General features: G+C 40.6%; 1 protein-coding gene across 2 annotated transcripts in view; it reads left to right on the top strand.

Moving 5' to 3' along the window:
• The first annotated feature begins 21 nt into the window (after nucleotides 1–21).
• Nucleotides 22–16,798, top strand: part of POLR1A (RNA polymerase I subunit A) — a 32,288-nt gene continuing 15,511 nt past the window's right edge. Inside the window, exons 1-22 of one of the 2 annotated variants that reach the window (XM_030450441.1) lie at nucleotides 22–207; nucleotides 1,083–1,287; nucleotides 1,846–1,995; nucleotides 2,080–2,187; nucleotides 3,167–3,252; nucleotides 3,364–3,473; nucleotides 4,386–4,472; nucleotides 5,126–5,228; nucleotides 5,690–5,852; nucleotides 7,748–7,921; nucleotides 8,129–8,251; nucleotides 9,033–9,260; nucleotides 10,241–10,495; nucleotides 10,843–11,034; nucleotides 11,790–11,933; nucleotides 12,406–12,589; nucleotides 13,458–13,540; nucleotides 13,660–13,818; nucleotides 14,140–14,238; nucleotides 15,107–15,259; nucleotides 15,432–15,514; nucleotides 16,620–16,785. In XM_030450441.1, the coding sequence (XP_030306301.1) occupies nucleotides 131–207; nucleotides 1,083–1,287; nucleotides 1,846–1,995; nucleotides 2,080–2,187; nucleotides 3,167–3,252; nucleotides 3,364–3,473; nucleotides 4,386–4,472; nucleotides 5,126–5,228; nucleotides 5,690–5,852; nucleotides 7,748–7,921; nucleotides 8,129–8,251; nucleotides 9,033–9,260; nucleotides 10,241–10,495; nucleotides 10,843–11,034; nucleotides 11,790–11,933; nucleotides 12,406–12,589; nucleotides 13,458–13,540; nucleotides 13,660–13,818; nucleotides 14,140–14,238; nucleotides 15,107–15,259; nucleotides 15,432–15,514; nucleotides 16,620–16,785 (3,132 nt within the window). In that variant the 5' untranslated portion in view covers nucleotides 22–130. The remainder of the gene's footprint in view (nucleotides 208–1,082; nucleotides 1,288–1,845; nucleotides 1,996–2,079; nucleotides 2,188–3,166; nucleotides 3,253–3,363; nucleotides 3,474–4,385; nucleotides 4,473–5,125; nucleotides 5,229–5,689; nucleotides 5,853–7,747; nucleotides 7,922–8,128; nucleotides 8,252–9,032; nucleotides 9,261–10,240; nucleotides 10,496–10,842; nucleotides 11,035–11,789; nucleotides 11,934–12,405; nucleotides 12,590–13,457; nucleotides 13,541–13,659; nucleotides 13,819–14,139; nucleotides 14,239–15,106; nucleotides 15,260–15,431; nucleotides 15,515–16,619; nucleotides 16,786–16,798) is intronic. The other variant, XM_030450443.1, reaches the window with a different exon arrangement.

Raw genomic sequence — 16,798 nt, 5'->3', positions numbered from 1 at the left:
CCCATCAGTGGTAGCGCCCGGCCCCCCCTGCCTCTCCTTGCTGCCACCGCGTGTTCCGGGCCCGTGGCGCAGCGCTTGCGGGTGCTGAGCGGAGGGAAGCGGCAGAGGAGGGAAGGATCTCTAGTTCGCCATGAGGCCGCCGAAAGTGGTGCCGTGGCGGCGGCTGGTTGGGGTCTCCTTCGGGATGTACACGGCTGAGGAGATCAGGTAGGGGCGCTTCCCTCACCTTGTGGGTGCTGTTGAGGACTACAACTCCCGGCGTGCCTTGCGTCAGGACTGTAAGCTTTCTGCGGGCTGGAGGCGCGCGGCCCGCTGGGACATGTAGTCCTGCTGCGCCGGGGCCCGGGGTGGCGGGGTTGGCGGCAACTGAGTCCGTCCCCCGTCCCCGTTTGTCGAGAGTTGGGGGGTTTGATGGGTTTCGTGTGGGAATCTCAGATGCACTGGGGCCACTGGCGGTCGTGGAGATGTGGGAAAGGGCTGTGGGGCTGGGGAGAGGAGAGGGAGTCCATGAGGGGGCTGTGGGAAAGGGTCTGTGAGGGGACAGGAGGCGGCCCCAGACCCCTCAGGAGAGCCCCTTGCTGGCAATGGGGTCTGGGGGAGAATCTCCCATTTCCATGTGCTGCCAAATATTTTAGTCTCAGCATAAGTAGTGTGACCCTCAGATCTTTGTTGCAGGGGGTTTCTGGGTGGCTTTTTCCAGCAGGTCATCTCCTGCAGTTTGAGAGTGCTGTCACCATGTCTTTAGTGTAGGGGGGGATGTTAGTATAGTCAGGGACCTGTAGCTGTCATCATCTGGGCAGTTTTAATACTTTTCCCACTTGAGGGGACACGCAGACAAAAATTGCTTGGTTTCTTAGTGAAAAATATAGAAGAAATATTTCTAGTATGAATTATTGTACTTAGACAACGAAATCAGTGATACAGAAATTCCCACTGGATGCAGAAATTGCCCTGAAAAAGATATTTTCATCAATAAAAAAAATAATTGGTACTAAATGTCAATGCTTGTTGTACCATCCAATCATGTACAATCATGTGGCTGGTTCCTAAAGCTAATTTTTTGTTCTCTTCTATCAACTTAGGAAACTAAGTGTAAAAACCATAACAAATCCTCAGTATCTGGATAATGTGGGCAATCCAGCTGTTAATGGACTCTATGACTTGGCTTTGGGACCTCCAGACTCCAGAGAAGTGTGTGCAACTTGCACACAGAACTTCAGGAACTGCCCTGGTCATTTTGGCCATATAGAACTGCCTCTGACTGTCTACAACCCTCTGTTTTTTGATGTATGTATGCTTCATTATTCTCTTGCTAGTGAAATGTGTGGTGGAGCTCAAGATGTCACCTCATTTGTGGTCCATGAAAATACCAAATGTGCTAAGATCTGTTTTATTTCTAAGTTTAGGTGTAATAACAGCAAATGTAGAAGAAGTTTGTTGTGTTATGGTAATTCAATATAAATAGATTACCTTGAGTTTTGTAAACTTTACACTTTGAAACTATTGTTTTACACAGTACTGACAGACAAGAGGGGAAATGTTGTTCACTGAACTATATGATCAAATGTGCTGTAGGTGGCAGGCTTTTCCTCTGACTGTTCTTTGGATGGCCTGCAGGTTTTCTACAGGTCATGCTTTGCATATGAGTTTGTGTGAAAAAAAAATGAAATAATTGAAAAAATGTTGAAAAAAAATCTTTTTTTCAGTCCAATTCTTTATGATTAAATTTAACAATTAGTTGTAATTTCTTTTTTTTTTTTTTAAGTTCAGACAAATCTATGTACCTGCTTACTGTGCAAGCTAGTAAGTTTACCAGGGTTTAAGTTTACCCCCTTTTCTTTTCAGAAATTATACCTTCTGATTCGAGGTTCTTGTTTAAACTGTCACATGCTGACATGTACTCGAGCTGTGGTTCACTTACTGCTAAGTCAGCTGAAGGTTCTGGAGAAAGGGTTGCTTCATGCTGTCCATGATCTTGAAGTCATCCTGAACAGGGCAAGTACATCAATTTCTCCTTGCTTTTTTGAGCTGAAAGCCTTGTAAATCTGCAGCTATCCCAAATTTTTCTGTTTCTCTTAGTTTTTAGAGCAATGTGCAGACGCAACAGGTTCAGAAATCGAAGAAGAGTTAAATCACCATGTTCAGGAAATTTTACAAAGTCATCAAATAAGAGATCAGTGTTCAAATGTGAGTATAATCAGTGCTTCTGGGAGATCTCGGGTTTTGTCCTCTTAAAATAGTAACGTGGAGACCAAAGTCTTTGACTGTAGACTCTAGATTTTACCCTGGAGTACTGAACTATGTTATATGTAGAGGGCTTTCTTGGTAAAATACCTGACATTAAACTTAAAAAGATTTTGTTTCCTAATAGTTGTAACTAACAGGAAAATGTTAGTTTCTGAACTAGGTTTCTGAAAAGTTCACTTTGTGTAGGGAAATGTTTTGATGGTGTAGTTAGTAGAGTTACAGGGCTATATAAGAATAATCTGATACTGATGTCAGCACATAACTTACAAGCATTTTACTTCTCTGACTGATGCTCCAGCTCTTTCGAAGTGCAGGATGTATTTGAGAGTTCTTACATCCAGCAAATTTGCGGAATTACAGTGAAATTTTTAGCAAGACTTATGTAGTAGAGTTCTTTTTTCTGTTTAAATGCAGTTTAATGTACCTTGTTACTTAAAGGAAGATGTGTAGTGAAGAAAATATTTAGATACCTAACATATTACAACAGATTTGTTTATCATCCAGGTTTCCTTAATTACTTGTTTCAAAGCTAACCTTAAGCACAGTGTATGTATGTAAGTCACACATTCATGAGCAGTCAAAAGAAGTTATTTTAACCCATCTTCTACCTACTTACATCATCATTAGAGAAAAGATTTAAAATTCAGTACTGATTTGAAAAGTAAAGACTATGAAATGTATTTTAAAAGGAGAGTGATGAGCATTGGGGGTTACACCTTGCCAGTAAATATGGGAGAATGATGGAAGATAACTGGAGATCAAGGCATCAATTAAATCTCTGCAAGAGAGCCTGTGCATTGGTTCTCATGTTCATGTTGGAAATTAACATTAATCGTGTAGCATTTAATAAATTCTTCATATCAAATGTTTTAAATTATTTTTAAGGTTTTGTCTTTGGTTTTTTTTTTTCCTCTGTCAGGTAAAAAATGTGCGTGAGTGTAGAAATAAACTGATATCACAGTTCTGGAAATCACACATGAGCTCAAAGAAATGCCCAAACTGCAAGTAAGTTTTAACTACATGAGGAAGTAAATAAGTGGTGTGAAGTTAAATGTTGTGAACACTTGTATTAACTTTTGTCTGCTTTTCCTGTCTTGTTTTGTTTTTTCCTTTCAGATCTAGGAGATCACTTGTACGAAAAGAGCATAACAGCAAGCTGACAATAACCTACCCTTCTACAATGTACCATAAGGCAGGAGAGGGAGGAATTCTGAATGAGCCAACAGGTAAAGTATTTATCTTCTATTCAAATATGTTGGCACTTATTTTCCTGTATTTAAGGTGCACAGACTCCTCCGGTGAATTAGGACATATGACTCATGTATAAAAACAAACAAACAAATAAATTAAATCAGTAAACTCAGCAGTAGAGGAGTACCCAGTTGCATTAACTGTCTTTATTGGAGACCCTCCTATGCTTTGGCAGCTTTGAGTGTCTGTATGTCAGGAAGAGAAGTACAAAAGCATAATCTGTGTCAACTGTAATGTGGCTGCAGGACACTTAACTTTTGGTGGGTAGATAATGTTCTGCTAGATTTTTAAAATAGAGGGACTAGGAGGAAGATGACCAACCTTACTCCAGAGAGAAGGTCAGGTAATCTTAACTCTTGAGGGAGAATTTCCTCTTAAAGGGGTTAAGATAGAGAACAAAATAGGTGACACTTTCCTGGCTTCATTAAATAATAGGTGGATTGCTGACTGTCACTATTTGTCTCATCCAGTTGGGTGTTTTATGAGAACCTTGATCTCAGTGGCAATACTTGCATAACACTTCAGTGTTCCCCAGCTGCAGGTTGACTCTTAATTTGTGGTTTGGTCAGTGGATGAGATCATTTGAGGAAGGGTTTCAGCTCACCATTAATCAAATAAAGTGTACACTTCAGATGTTAAAGTTGAGGTTTGTTTCAGTTACTTATATGGAGATCCCTTAGTCACAGAAAAGGCTTTTATTTTCCATCCTAGGAAGGCTCTTTAGTTAATTTCATATCCCCAAAGGACAGGCCTTAATGATGTTTTAATGTGAATGTATTTTGTATGTATTTCCACTCCTTCCCTGAGCTGGAAGCGTTCATTGTAAGCAAAACCAACTTTAAAAGTAACCTCTTGTGATATATTTTTATTTATTTATTGTTTTTCAGGTATTGATGAAAGCCAGTTAGGGAAGAGAGGGTACCTGACCCCGATGACTGCCAAGGAATACATTCTGGCTTTGTGGAAGAATGAAGGTAGTGGTTGTGAAGATCAAAGTTACTTTATTTTCTGTATAACTTAGTGGTCAAAGTCTGCAAATGTTGCTGTGGGAACTCCTTGCCAAATCTTTGCCTTTTACTTTAAGGGTTCCAGGATGCAAGACAGATTTTGTGACAGGAAGGCTTGTAGCTAGTGAATGCAGAGAACTGGATTAAAAAAATAAACAGTTTGATCACCTAGTCTGATATAGGGGCTCCCCACAAATGGCAGTGGTAGAGAGAATTTTATGTTCACATTGTACTGCATCAACTATTTTCCACAGTTATCCTGGTTAAAAACTGAGGAAGTATTTAGCAATCTCCTCTTCTGAGTTACCTGTACACTGGATCACTCTGAAGCTGCCAGGAGAAGCCAGAGCAGTTTCAGTTACCAGTCACAGCTTGTAGCTAGAAACTGTTCTTGTTGTTTTGCTATTTTCTTTTGCTACACTATATTTCTGTTAATTTTTTTCTTTAAAAACTGTGAAGAACAATGGCAATTCCTTCTACAGTATACTTCAATGGTTTTATTTCAAGCAAGCATGCTACTATTTCACTTAGCAGATTCTTCTTTAACTAACCAAATTCATCTGGGGGGTTGGATTCCCAAATAATTAACAAAATTTATTTGTGTTATTGTATCTTTTTAGGCTTCTTTTTGCGTTATCTCTTCCCTGGGATGGATCCAGATGAGAATTCAGGATTCAGTCCAGACACGTTCTTTCTAGATCTTCTGGTGGTTCCACCTTCAAGGTAAAATCTCCCCCAAAAAACTTTTGTTGAAATCACAGGGTTTAGCACATGTTTTTTCCATGATTAGGAGACATAAACACCAGCAGTACAGACCCTGATCTGCTGAACTGTCAGTGGAGTGTTAAAAAAATTAATTTTAAAAATCACACCAGTAACTTGTAAGTTTTGTTACAATTTCAAAAGAGTTTGTTAAAGGATTGAAATACTATTTATGAAATAAATCTATTTTAGTATTAATACTTTAAATTATATAATATTCTAACTGTACTGCTGGTAGAATTTTTCACTAGGGAATCATTCCTCTTTTATTACTGTACCAGTATAATAGGTGGTTTTTTAAAATACTCTTAGTTTTTAGGTATTATTTTTCATGCATCAAAGATTTAGCTTAGAATCTCTGAGGTTTATTGTGCTAATTTATGGTGGCTTTAGTTTTCTAAAGTAATTTTGATCTGCTGTAGGTATCGTCCTGTAAATCGTGTTGGAGACCGACTGTTCACAAATGGTCAGACTGTGAACCTGCAGTCTGTCATGAAAGATGCCAAAATGATAAGGAAGCTCTTGGTTATCATGGCAAAGGAACAATGTCAGCCAATAAAATTTACAGAGGAAGGAATCCAAACAGTAAGAATTACTGGTTATCTTATTCTTTGCTTTTTGGATATGAGGGTTGAGGTCAGGTGTGCTACCACTTGAATTGTTCCAGTAAGAGATTTTTGCCTGGAATATTTGCTGTGGGAGATGTTCTCCATGGTTTAGTGTTTCTTTTTCCCCTTGTGCCTCTTTCTGCTCACCAACATAGTGCAAAGGGAAAAAAAATTTTACTCAGGCTCCTTTAGTAATGGTTTTGTATAAGATTACTGCATGTGAGAGGCAAAGTGCTGGAGAATGAAATATGTGAAATGAGCCAACAGTGTGCCCAGGTAGCCAAGAAGGCCAATGGCATCCTGGCCTGTATCAGGAACAGCGTGGCCAGCAGGTCCAGGGAAGTGATTCTGCCCCTGTACTCAGCTCTGGTGAGGCCACAGCTTGAGTCCTGTGTCCAGTTCTGGGCCCCTTGTTCAGGAAGGATATCGAGGTCCTGGAGCAGGTCCAAAGGAGGGCAACCAGGCTGGTGAAAGGACTCGAGCACAGACCCTATGGGGAGAGGCTGAGGGAGCTGGGGGTGTTCAGCCTGGAGAAGAGGAGGCTCAGGGGAGACCTCATCGCTCTCTACAACTACCTGAAAGGAGGTTGGAGCCAGGGGGGGGTTGGGCTCTTTTGCCAGACGACTTTCAACAAGACAAGAGGGCAGGGTCTCAAGTTGTGCCAGGGGAGGTTTAGGTTGGATATTAGAAAGAATTTCTTTACGGAGAGGGTGATCAGGCATTGGAATGGGCTGCCCAGGGAAGTAGTGGATTCTCCGTGTCTGGAGATATTTAAAAGGAGCCTGGATGTGGCACTCAGTGCCATGGGCTGGGAACTGCAGCAGTAGTGGATCAAGGGTTGGACTTGATGATCTCTGAGGTCCCTTCCAACCCAGTCAATTCTGTGATTCTATGTACAGCACAAAGAGTTCACAATAAAACTTCCAGCATCTCACTGACTGAAAAATGACAGAGAGGAAAAAGTCACTTCATCTTCTAAGCCATGGTGATTGTGGATGGTTTTGGCCATTGATGTCTAAGTAGAACCAGAAAATTCACAAATAACATGGTTTAGTAACAATGCTTGTTTGCTACTTGCAAGTGCACATGTAGTGGTAAATAATAATGTTTTACCATGTCCCTTTTCATAGAATCATAGAATTGGCTGGGACCTCAGAGATCATCATGAATTGTATTATTGAATCTTTTTGATACTGGATGTGGTTTCAGATGAACTTGATTTACAGTTTAAGTGCAAAACAGTTTTAGTTATTCAGAATATAGCCACCAGGTGGAGATATGTTCTTAAAATGTGTACCATTAATGCATGTTGAATGTGAATGGTGTACCATCTTCTAGGCTGTGGAAACAAAGTGATGTAGGTAATAAAAACTCTTGGATTTACATTATTTTTATCTAAGTACAAGAGTTTCTGCAACCGTAGTGATTCATAGCACAGACTGACTAACCAGTAACATCTAATTTGGAGAGATGACTGGAGATTACCAGGAAATGATTGATTAGCAGTCATCTTTTAAAATCCCACACATGTTTGGCTTTCTTTATTTGTTGATTTAGGGTTTTTTTGTGTTGGTTTGTGGTTTTTTGGTTAGTTGGTTTTTGTTTGCTTTCTTTTTGTGTCTTTTTGTTTGGTTGGTTTTGGTGGGGTTTTTTTGTTTGCTTTTGGTTTTGTTTTTCTTAAATAGCATCTTCAACGAGGTGTAAAATAGTGGCTAATGTTTTATTTTCTATTTAATACTGTTTATTTGCTGTTTAATACTATAATATATATACTATATATACTATAATTTGCTGTTTAATCCTATAACTTCATCCTAGTTACAGGAGGTTTTTTTTTTGTTAAGTCCAAGTTTCTTATTTCTGTTCCTGTAGGAGACGGGAGAGAATAATGAAGATCTGGACAGGTCCATCCTGACAATGATGCCAGGCCAGACCCTTGCTGATAAGCTCTACAATGCTTGGATTCGCCTTCAGAGCCACGTCAACATTGTATTTGACAGTGACCTGGATAAATTAATGACAGACAAATACCCTGGTATTCGTCAGGTGAGTAGCAGGCAGGATCTTGGAGACTCTGGACTTGGTGTGTCCCAGACAGTTAAGATAAATCGATGGGCTCAGAGCTAAGTGAAATGTTTGTGGTTAGCATGCAGGTGTTTTCATGATTCTCACCTCACTGTTATTGCCTGGAGAATCTTTCTAATGTTTCATGCTTTCAGATTTTAATCATTAACTTAATGTGTGTGTTCCAAGCTTCTAGAGAAGAAGGAAGGACTGTTCCGCAAGCACATGATGGGGAAGCGGGTGGATTTTGCTGCTCGGTCAGTCATTTGCCCTGATATGTACATTGGTACCAATGAGATTGGCATTCCTATGGTAAGAATAAAGAAGAGTGTTTATTTTGGGGGTCTGAACTACTCTGTAGCACTTCCAGCAAGTGTAGCAGCTTTAAAATGTAGAGATCTTTTGACTCATCTGGAGTTTTCCAGTGTGTCACACATGTTACCACTGTGTGTTAATAAAGAAAGAGCATTGAAGAGCAGGAAATTCTTGCTGTTATGCTGAACACCACATCTGAGAAAGAGGATTTAAAAAGAAAAAAAAAAGGAAAAGCTGTACTTGCTTCCTGGGATTGCAAAGTGATGCAAACTTTATAAGTAGATCCTGTTTCTCCTGTGGTCTTTGTACAGTGTATCTTGAAACAGCCATAATAACTTCACCAACTTCATTCATCTTTAATGATTTTTAATTAGAGATTACACCAAGCTTGAAATTGAGCTTTTCATTGTATCACCTCTTCTTATTGCTGATCTGCAGATGGTGGACCTGCTGATAATGTGCTGTTTCTCTGTAATTCTTGGTTTGTTAATAGAACCTGAAGTAATGCTTTCATTTTTTTAATTGCCAATTTAGTTTCCTTTTCTGCTGTAGTAGAAAATTGTAAAAATTGTATAATTTATACTCTTACAGCAGAGGATTTTGGAATAGAAATGTATTTATTTGATAGACTGAGGAGGATATTCATCCAAGATCTTCAAGGAATTTAAGTTTATATTGTGTGAGTTTACCTTTGATGCTCTTTTCTCAGAGTCTTAGTACTGTTTTAAGGCAAAGGTGAAAAACTTGTTATTTTTCACCTCTTTTCCCTCCTGCCTAGGTATTTGCTACCAAACTGACTTACCCTCAGCCAGTGACTCCCTGGAATGTCAAAGAGCTGAGGCAGGCTGTCATCAATGGCCCAAAGGTCCACCCTGGGGCTTCCATGGTCATTAATGAAGATGGATCTCGGACAGTGTTGAGTGCAACCAGCCTGACCCAGAGGGAAGCCATAGCCAAGCAGCTCCTCACTCCCTCTTCAGGGGCACCCCAGTCAGGACTGAAGATTGTGAGTATGACACAGGGCTTGTGGGGGCCCTCCTACACCTGTGGAGTGTGTTTGTTTGTTTTTAAATAATAATACTGCTGTTCTTTCTAGTGATTCCATTGGGCCTGCTCACAAAGGCTCCCAGAGAAGGATTATCTTGTCTTTTAGCAGGTGGCTGAGAAAAGGTTGGGGAAGTCCAAGAAAAAAGCATGATACCTTTTCAAATTCTACAAGCCATTTCTTTATCCCTGAATTTTACTTTTAGTGTGAGGAGAGGAGAGGGAGAGGGAGAGGGAGGAGGAGAGGAGAGGGAGAGGAGGAGAGGAGAGGGAGAGGAGGAGAGGAGAGGGAGAGGGAGAAGGAGAGGAGAGGGAGAGGGAGAAGGAGAGGAGAGGTAGAGAGGGAGAAGAGAAGAGGTAGAGAGGGAGAAGAGAAGAGGTGGAGAGGGAGAGGAGTGGGAGAGGAGAAGAGGAGAGGGAGAAGGAGAGGAGAGGGAGAGGAGGAGAGGAGAAGAGGTGGAGAGGGAGAGGAGAAGAGGGGGAGAGGGGGAGAGGGGAGGGAGAGAAGGAGAGGGAGAGGAGAGGGAGAAGGAGAGGAGAGGGAGAGGAGGAGAGGAGAAGAGGGAGAGGGAGAGGAGAAGAGGTGGAGAGGAGAGGAGAGGAGAGAAGGAGAGGGAGAGGAGAGGGAGAGGAGGAGAGGAGAAGAGGGAGAGGGAGAGGAGAGGAGGAGGAGGAGGGGAGAGGAGGAGAGGAGAGGAGAGGGAGTGTGGCATGCACAGTGTCGGCTTGTTCCCTGTGGTTTGTAGGAGGTTATGCACCTTCAGAGTGTGGTTTAGTGGAGAGCAGAGGATGCTGAGGGGCAAGTCATCTGCATTCCCTTAGAAAGATTTGTGCAGAACATTAACACTAGAAAGAAAATGGTTTGGGTGTGGGTATATTTTGAGGTTCAGTCTTTTCAGAAGCATGCATGGAAATGCCTTATGGGCAGCAATTCCCTTGCAGGTGTGTCGACATATCAAAAATGGAGATGTGCTGTTACTGAACCGCCAGCCCACTCTTCACAGACCCTCCATCCAAGCTCACCGGGCACGAATCCTGCCTGGAGAAAAGGTGCTGAGGCTTCACTATGCCAACTGCAAGGCTTACAATGCTGATTTTGATGGGGATGAAATGAATGCCCATTTTCCCCAGAGTGAGCTGGGGAGAGCTGAAGCCTACACCTTGGCCTTTACTGATGAGCAGTATCTGGTTCCAAAGGTCAGTAAGAGTCTCAGATAAATTTGTTCCTACATTAAATCACTTTGATTTTTGGTTTGTTTTGTCTCATGTTAAATGAGATTAATGATTTTTATTTGTTTATTTTTGAAATTTATTCCTAGTTTCTGTTCTGTCTCCACTTGTGAATGTTTGCATTGAAAGAAGGCCCAGCACATCCAGGCAGCCTTGTTCCTTTTAATGTCCATATCCTGAAGAGATTTAGTAGAGAGTTGTTCTGTGATGATGAGTTCTTTATAAATGACTTCTTTTGTCCATCTGGAATAATTTTGGGAGCTGCTAGCACATGACTGTTCTCCCCAACCCTTGCTTGTTTATTATCTTTTTAGGATGGGAAGCCACTTCCTGGCTTGATCCAGGATCACATGATTTCTGGAGTCAGCATGACAATCCGGGGCTGCTTTTTCACTAGGGAGCAATATATGGAGCTTGTTTACAGAGGACTAACAGACAAAAATGGAAGAATTAAAGTCTTTCCTCCTGCCATTATGAAACCACAGCAATTATGGACAGGAAAGCAGGTAGTTTTTAATTTATTGGGCTAAAGAATGCTGGTGGTCCCAAAGTAAACAGAATGCTGATGGTAAAACCAGTGCTGCTGGTAAAATCTACACCATGTAGATCTTGCTGTGTATTATTGGAGCTATAAGAGTAATCTTTCATTGGAGGTAGAAGTATACTGATGCAGTTTACAGGCATGGGAGAAGAGGAGGAATTTGTTGATCACAATAAAGAGTTTCTTGCTGACAGTGCACTGTCATTCCTTTTAAGTCTCTGAACTTGAAGGCTGTAGGTAAATACTCTGGTTTTTTTACTGTTAGGTTGAGATCATCATTAGATTGTTGTTAATACCTGGGAAACCCAAGTGGATGCTGCATTTTCTGCTGTTCTTTAAAAGAGTTCAACATTCAATTCAAGTATTATGTCCCAGAGCAGAGGGGAAATTAATTCTCTGCCAGTTTTTCCTGTAAAACCCAACAAACAAGTTTTTGTTTTTTCCATTTTAATATATATATTTGGCTCTAATTATTGAAAAAAAGTCTCTGGTGACATATATTTCTGAATAATTGTGTGCCTCAATGATGTTTCAATGGCTCAAGTAGCAAAAGGATATTCTAGTTTTATAAACTTTAGATTTTGGAACTTTTAAAGCATTGCTGTCTGTGGAAAAAATTACACATAGGATGTTGCTTTTCTCCTCCATGCCAAACTCTTTACCATGAGAAGGGAATCTGGGAAATAAATAGTTTCTTCCCCTCTTCCTGCTTCCTTATAGGTTGTCTCCACATTGCTAATAAACATCATTCCAGAAAACCACAGCCCACTGAATTTGACTGGGAAAGCTAAGATTGGTGGAAGAGCCTGGGTAAAGGGACCTGCAAAGAGGTCTCTAAATCTTGATTTAATGTGTGAATCTCAGGTATGCTGGGGCAGCAACTCTGGAAGCTGGGCTGGGATGTGTTGTAATAACGTGTGTAGAGAAGAGGAATGGAAAGGGAAGCATGGGGATAACAAAGTTAGAAACAGATACTGAGCAACAGTTACTGCCAGAAGGTGGTGATTAGAGGGACAGGCCAAGTAAATCTCTCTTGTCAGAGAGGGGTCAGTAAATCTCTCTTGTAATTTGGACTGATACAGATTCCATCTGTGTTTGTTAGAACATGTGTCTTCATAGTTTGACTTTATAGGTAGGAAAAATACAGATGGTGTTAAGGAATGAAGTTTTTTTCTATTATAAATTCTGGAAATATGTATAGTCTAAGCATATTTAACTGTTCACCAATATGTGGCCTTTTTAAACTTAAACTCATTTTCATGTGGATTATATAAAAAAACCTGTGGAGATCATAATGAGATCAAAATTTCCTGATCAGCCATGTTTTGTTTTTCAGGTTATTATTAGAAATGGGGAATTACTCTGTGGAGTCTTGGACAAAGCTCACTTTGGCAGCTCTGCCTATGGCCTGGTCCACTGTTGCTATGAGATCTATGGGGGTAGAACTAGTGGGAAAGTGCTAACGTGTCTGGGACGCCTCTTTACTGCCTACCTGCAGCTCTACAGGGGATTTACAATGGGTAAGTAAGGACTAACTGGCTGGGGTGGTAGTGCAGCACCTCCTGAGATATAAAACAGACATTTTTTGTGCATGATACATGCTAGAATCTCTGTAAATAAAGCTTTGCAAGACTTGTCTTTGAGTGGGATAACTATTTGGGAACTTTATTTTTCTTTTTTTAGTGGGTTTTTGTTTGGTGGTTTGTTTTTGGTTTTTTAGTTTTTGTTTTGCTGGTTGTTTTTCTGCTGGTGCATAGCTTGCTTTCTAAGCATAAAAAGAAAGTGTGGTCTTGAGTATCTCAAGATCTCTCTTCTGTCCTGCCTAATATACAGTCTAAATGTCTCGTGATGAAACGTTTAAACCAAAACCTTTTTTGAGCCCATCTTATTTTTACTTCTCTGAAGAAGAACTGCTGCTCAGAAACCAGCACACCTGATAAAGCAAGATGGGAGACTGTTGAGGAATTCTGGGTCAAGTCTTGCATATCTCATTGTCTTGTAAACCTTTTGATAAATGTTTGACTTTCATTACAGCTTTCATTACACAAAAGTGCACTTGGCAGGAGAAAAAAATTTGATCCTCACTGTACCCTCTTCTTGCAATAGTTGAAATTTTTCAAATTACCTTGTAGAGCTTTGCAGGATATTTTTATACTAATGAAACAGCAGCAGGAGGGTTTAAATTGTTTTTTTTCTGAAGTCACAGTGTGGTCACTTAGAGTTACATAAATAGCAGTAGGGAGGAACCACCAGACTGCTGTGAGCCAAGAAACATCTTTAATGGTGACTGACTTCTCCTCACTCTTAAATTCCCTGACACCAAATGTGGTTCCTTCCTCAGTTCCTTTACAGTTTAGATCACTATGTGGTCTGTCTCTTTTTTAACAGGGATTGAAGATATTCTGGTTAAACCTGAAGCAGACCACAAAAGAAAGAAAATCATTGAAAAGTCAAGACGGAGTGGTATTGAAGTGAGTCTGTCTTGCAGAATTGCCACATGCACAACCCCCCCAGTTAAATTTTTTTAAAAGTCCTGCCCTGGTTAATCATGTCTGCTTAAAACCTAAAAACCCTCATGTTCTACTTTCAGGCTGTTAGAGCTGCTCTTAATTTGCCAGAAACAGCATCATGTGAGGAGGTCCAAGGGAAATGGCAGGATGCCCATCTCTGCAAAGACCAGAGGGACTTTAACATGGTTGATATGAAATTCAAGGAGGAAGTAAACAATTACAGCAATGAAATTAACAAGGTTGGCACTGAGGCATCTGTATATACTAATCTTATTTGGAGACTTACTTATTAAGTTAATTTAATGTTGATGAGGGCTGCCTGACTGTTCTGGAGGCTTAAGCTTTCCATCTGTCCCCAGCATGAGGCTTCACATACAGCCTTCCCAATGCTCCTCAACCTTCTCCACCCCTAATGAAAGGATGGCTTAATACTCAAGATGCTTTTAAAAAATTAGGAATGTGGTTAGTTGTGGTTTCATGTTTTTAAAGCCTTTAATTGCTTTGACTTATTCTTTTATTAATAATGGTTTGGTTTTATTCCCTTCACCCCAACTCTTTAGGTTTGCATGCCCCTTGGTCTCCACAGGAGCTTTCCAGAGAACAATTTGCAGCTGATGGTACAGTCAGGAGCCAAAGGATCTACTGTCAATACAATGCAGGTAATGGCAGCTACATGTGGTGATGTGATCTGTCCCAGAAAGTTAACTATTGAGAAGCTCTTGTGTGGATATTTAATACCAAAGCAAGATTTTTATTCTGGACCTTGGGAATGGAGGCCTTTGGCATGGAAAAAGTTTTAGGAGGGTGTAATAAAGACCTCTGTGGATGATGGAGGAAAATCCATTTCCATTATAACCTTCTGGTTTTGCACTGGTTCCACTACAGCAGGGTTTAGAGAAAACAGCAGGAATGCTGCAGATCATACAAACAAACCCATGGAAGGAGAATGAGAGCTTTTCCTGGCCATTGCTGGAGACTGACCCCTGTTTCTTTCTTCCACTACTGAATAGGAACAACTAAATGTTACTTTGATTTTGGTAGAGGTGGAAAGGATGCTTTTTCATTTTGCCCTCTGCAATGCAGACATCAGGCAATAAACACTGTAGGAAAAGGCCATCCAGGATTTATCTCGGTGAGAGAGAATGACTAAAGTTCAAGAGAAGAGAGGGTTTTGATTTGGGTTTTTTTGTTCTGTTTTTAGGACACTGCTGAGAGGTGGTGAGGGTATAGGGGCCTATAAAGTAGGATATTCTTAGTTTCATATTTCTTTGTATTAAATATATAGATTGAGTATGGACATGTTGATGGTGAGCCAGGAAGCTGGGGTAACATAAAAAGACCAGATGAGAACTAAATGCCTTTTCTGACCATCAGTAGCAAGGACATTTAATGAACAACATGTAGTTAAAGAACATTTAATGAAAATTTACATTATTTACCATGTTTTTCAAGAAAAAGCATTGACCTTATGTGAGCAAAAATTATGTTGGAAAACTGATACTTAATTTTTTTTCTGTCTACATTTAGATTTCTTGTTTGCTGGGCCAGATTGAGTTGGAAGGTCGAAGACCCCCACTGATGGCATCTGGCAAATCACTGCCATGTTTCCAGCCTTATGATTTTTCCCCTAGTTCAGGAGGATTTGTGACTGGCAGGTTTCTCACTGGGATCAAACCTTCTGTAAGTTTAATGCTGCTGTATTTAAATCTTGGTATTTTAATACAGTGTCTGTGATAATAAAGAAATCAGCTGCGTTCACCCCCACTTTCTTACGTAGCTTTTGAGAGAGCATAAATTGCCAGTCCTGGTGTGCTTCTCAGCAGAGTGTTGATGGGATTGTGCTTATGTTTAGGAATTCTTCTTTCACTGCATGGCTGGCAGAGAAGGTCTTGTGGATACAGCTGTCAAAACCAGCCGTTCTGGATACCTGCAAAGGTATGGTTGAGAATTTGAGCTTTTAAAAGATCCTCTTGGTTGGTTGGTTGGTGGTTTCTTTTGTAGAGTACTCTAGACTGGAAGGAGTTCTGGTATTGCTTAGATTAACTTCAATGTGCTTGCTTTTTAGAAATGTATTTAGTGTCTGAATGCTGAATGTTTGTTCTAAAGTTGACTTTCTTGAGGACTGCATCAAGTGGAACTGTATCATCTTCAACTTAATCTCTGGCACATAGTAACAACATGGAGAAATCTGTTTTCATGGTGCAAGTAAAGATGTACAAATTCCAGGCATTTCTAGTTTTTCTTGGCCACGTTGTAGCTCTTGTTGTTATTCCAGCAACAGCCACAGCATGTAGAAGAAATAAAACCTTTTAGTTGTTTTGGAGTTTAGTGAAGGCTTCTAAAAAAGTGACACCCCATCCTTTCATAGAATAAAATCACAGAATGTGTTGGCTTGAAAGGGACCTTTAAAGGTGATCCAGCCCAATTCCCCTGCAGTAAGCAGAGACATCTTTAACTAGATCAGGTTGCTCAGAGCCCCATCAAACCAGACCTTGGATGTCTGCCAGGGTGAGGCCTTCACCACCTCTCTGGGCAACCTGTTCCAGTGTTTCATCATCCTTAGAATAAAGAACTTCTTCCTAATGTCTCATCTGAATGTACCCTGATCTGGTTTGAAACCATTTCTCCTCATTCTGTTGCTACCTGCCCTTGTAAAGACTCTCTTCCCAGCTTTCTTGTAGACCTTCTGTCAGGTACTGGAGGACCACTGTGAGGTCCTCCCAACTCTCTCAGTCTGTATTTGTAAGACAACTGTTTTACGAGTGACTGCAGAAATTGAGAGTAATTTCTTGGGTTTTTTTGAAGTCACCTCAGTCCAAGGAAACTGGAGGGAGGAGCATGCAGAAAGTTTTGCAGTATTTTTAGAAGTTCCACCTGTGTGTCATGTCTGTATGATTTTTGGTTTCCAGAATTCCTGATCAGCCCTTAACTGTGCTGAAGATAGTAATGAAGATGGTGTTTTTCATGTTAATTTGTATCATCCTTGTTGCTCTGTAGCCTCTTAAGAGCATTTTTTTTTGTTCTGCTTTCTTTGAAACAGGTGCATCATAAAACATTTGGAAGGACTGGTAGTTCAGTATGACCTGACTGTACGAGATAGTGATGGGAGTGTGGTGCAGTTTCTGTATGGAGAAGATGGGCTCGATATCCCTAAAACTCAGTTCTTGCAACCCATGCAGTTCCCTTTCATTGCAGAAAACTATGAGGTAGCATACCTGA

This window comes from Calypte anna, chromosome 4B, assembly GCF_003957555.1.
Source record: "Calypte anna isolate BGI_N300 chromosome 4B, bCalAnn1_v1.p, whole genome shotgun sequence".
NCBI lineage: Eukaryota > Metazoa > Chordata > Aves > Apodiformes > Trochilidae > Calypte > Calypte anna.
This window is presented reverse-complemented; position numbering and strand designations above follow the sequence as displayed.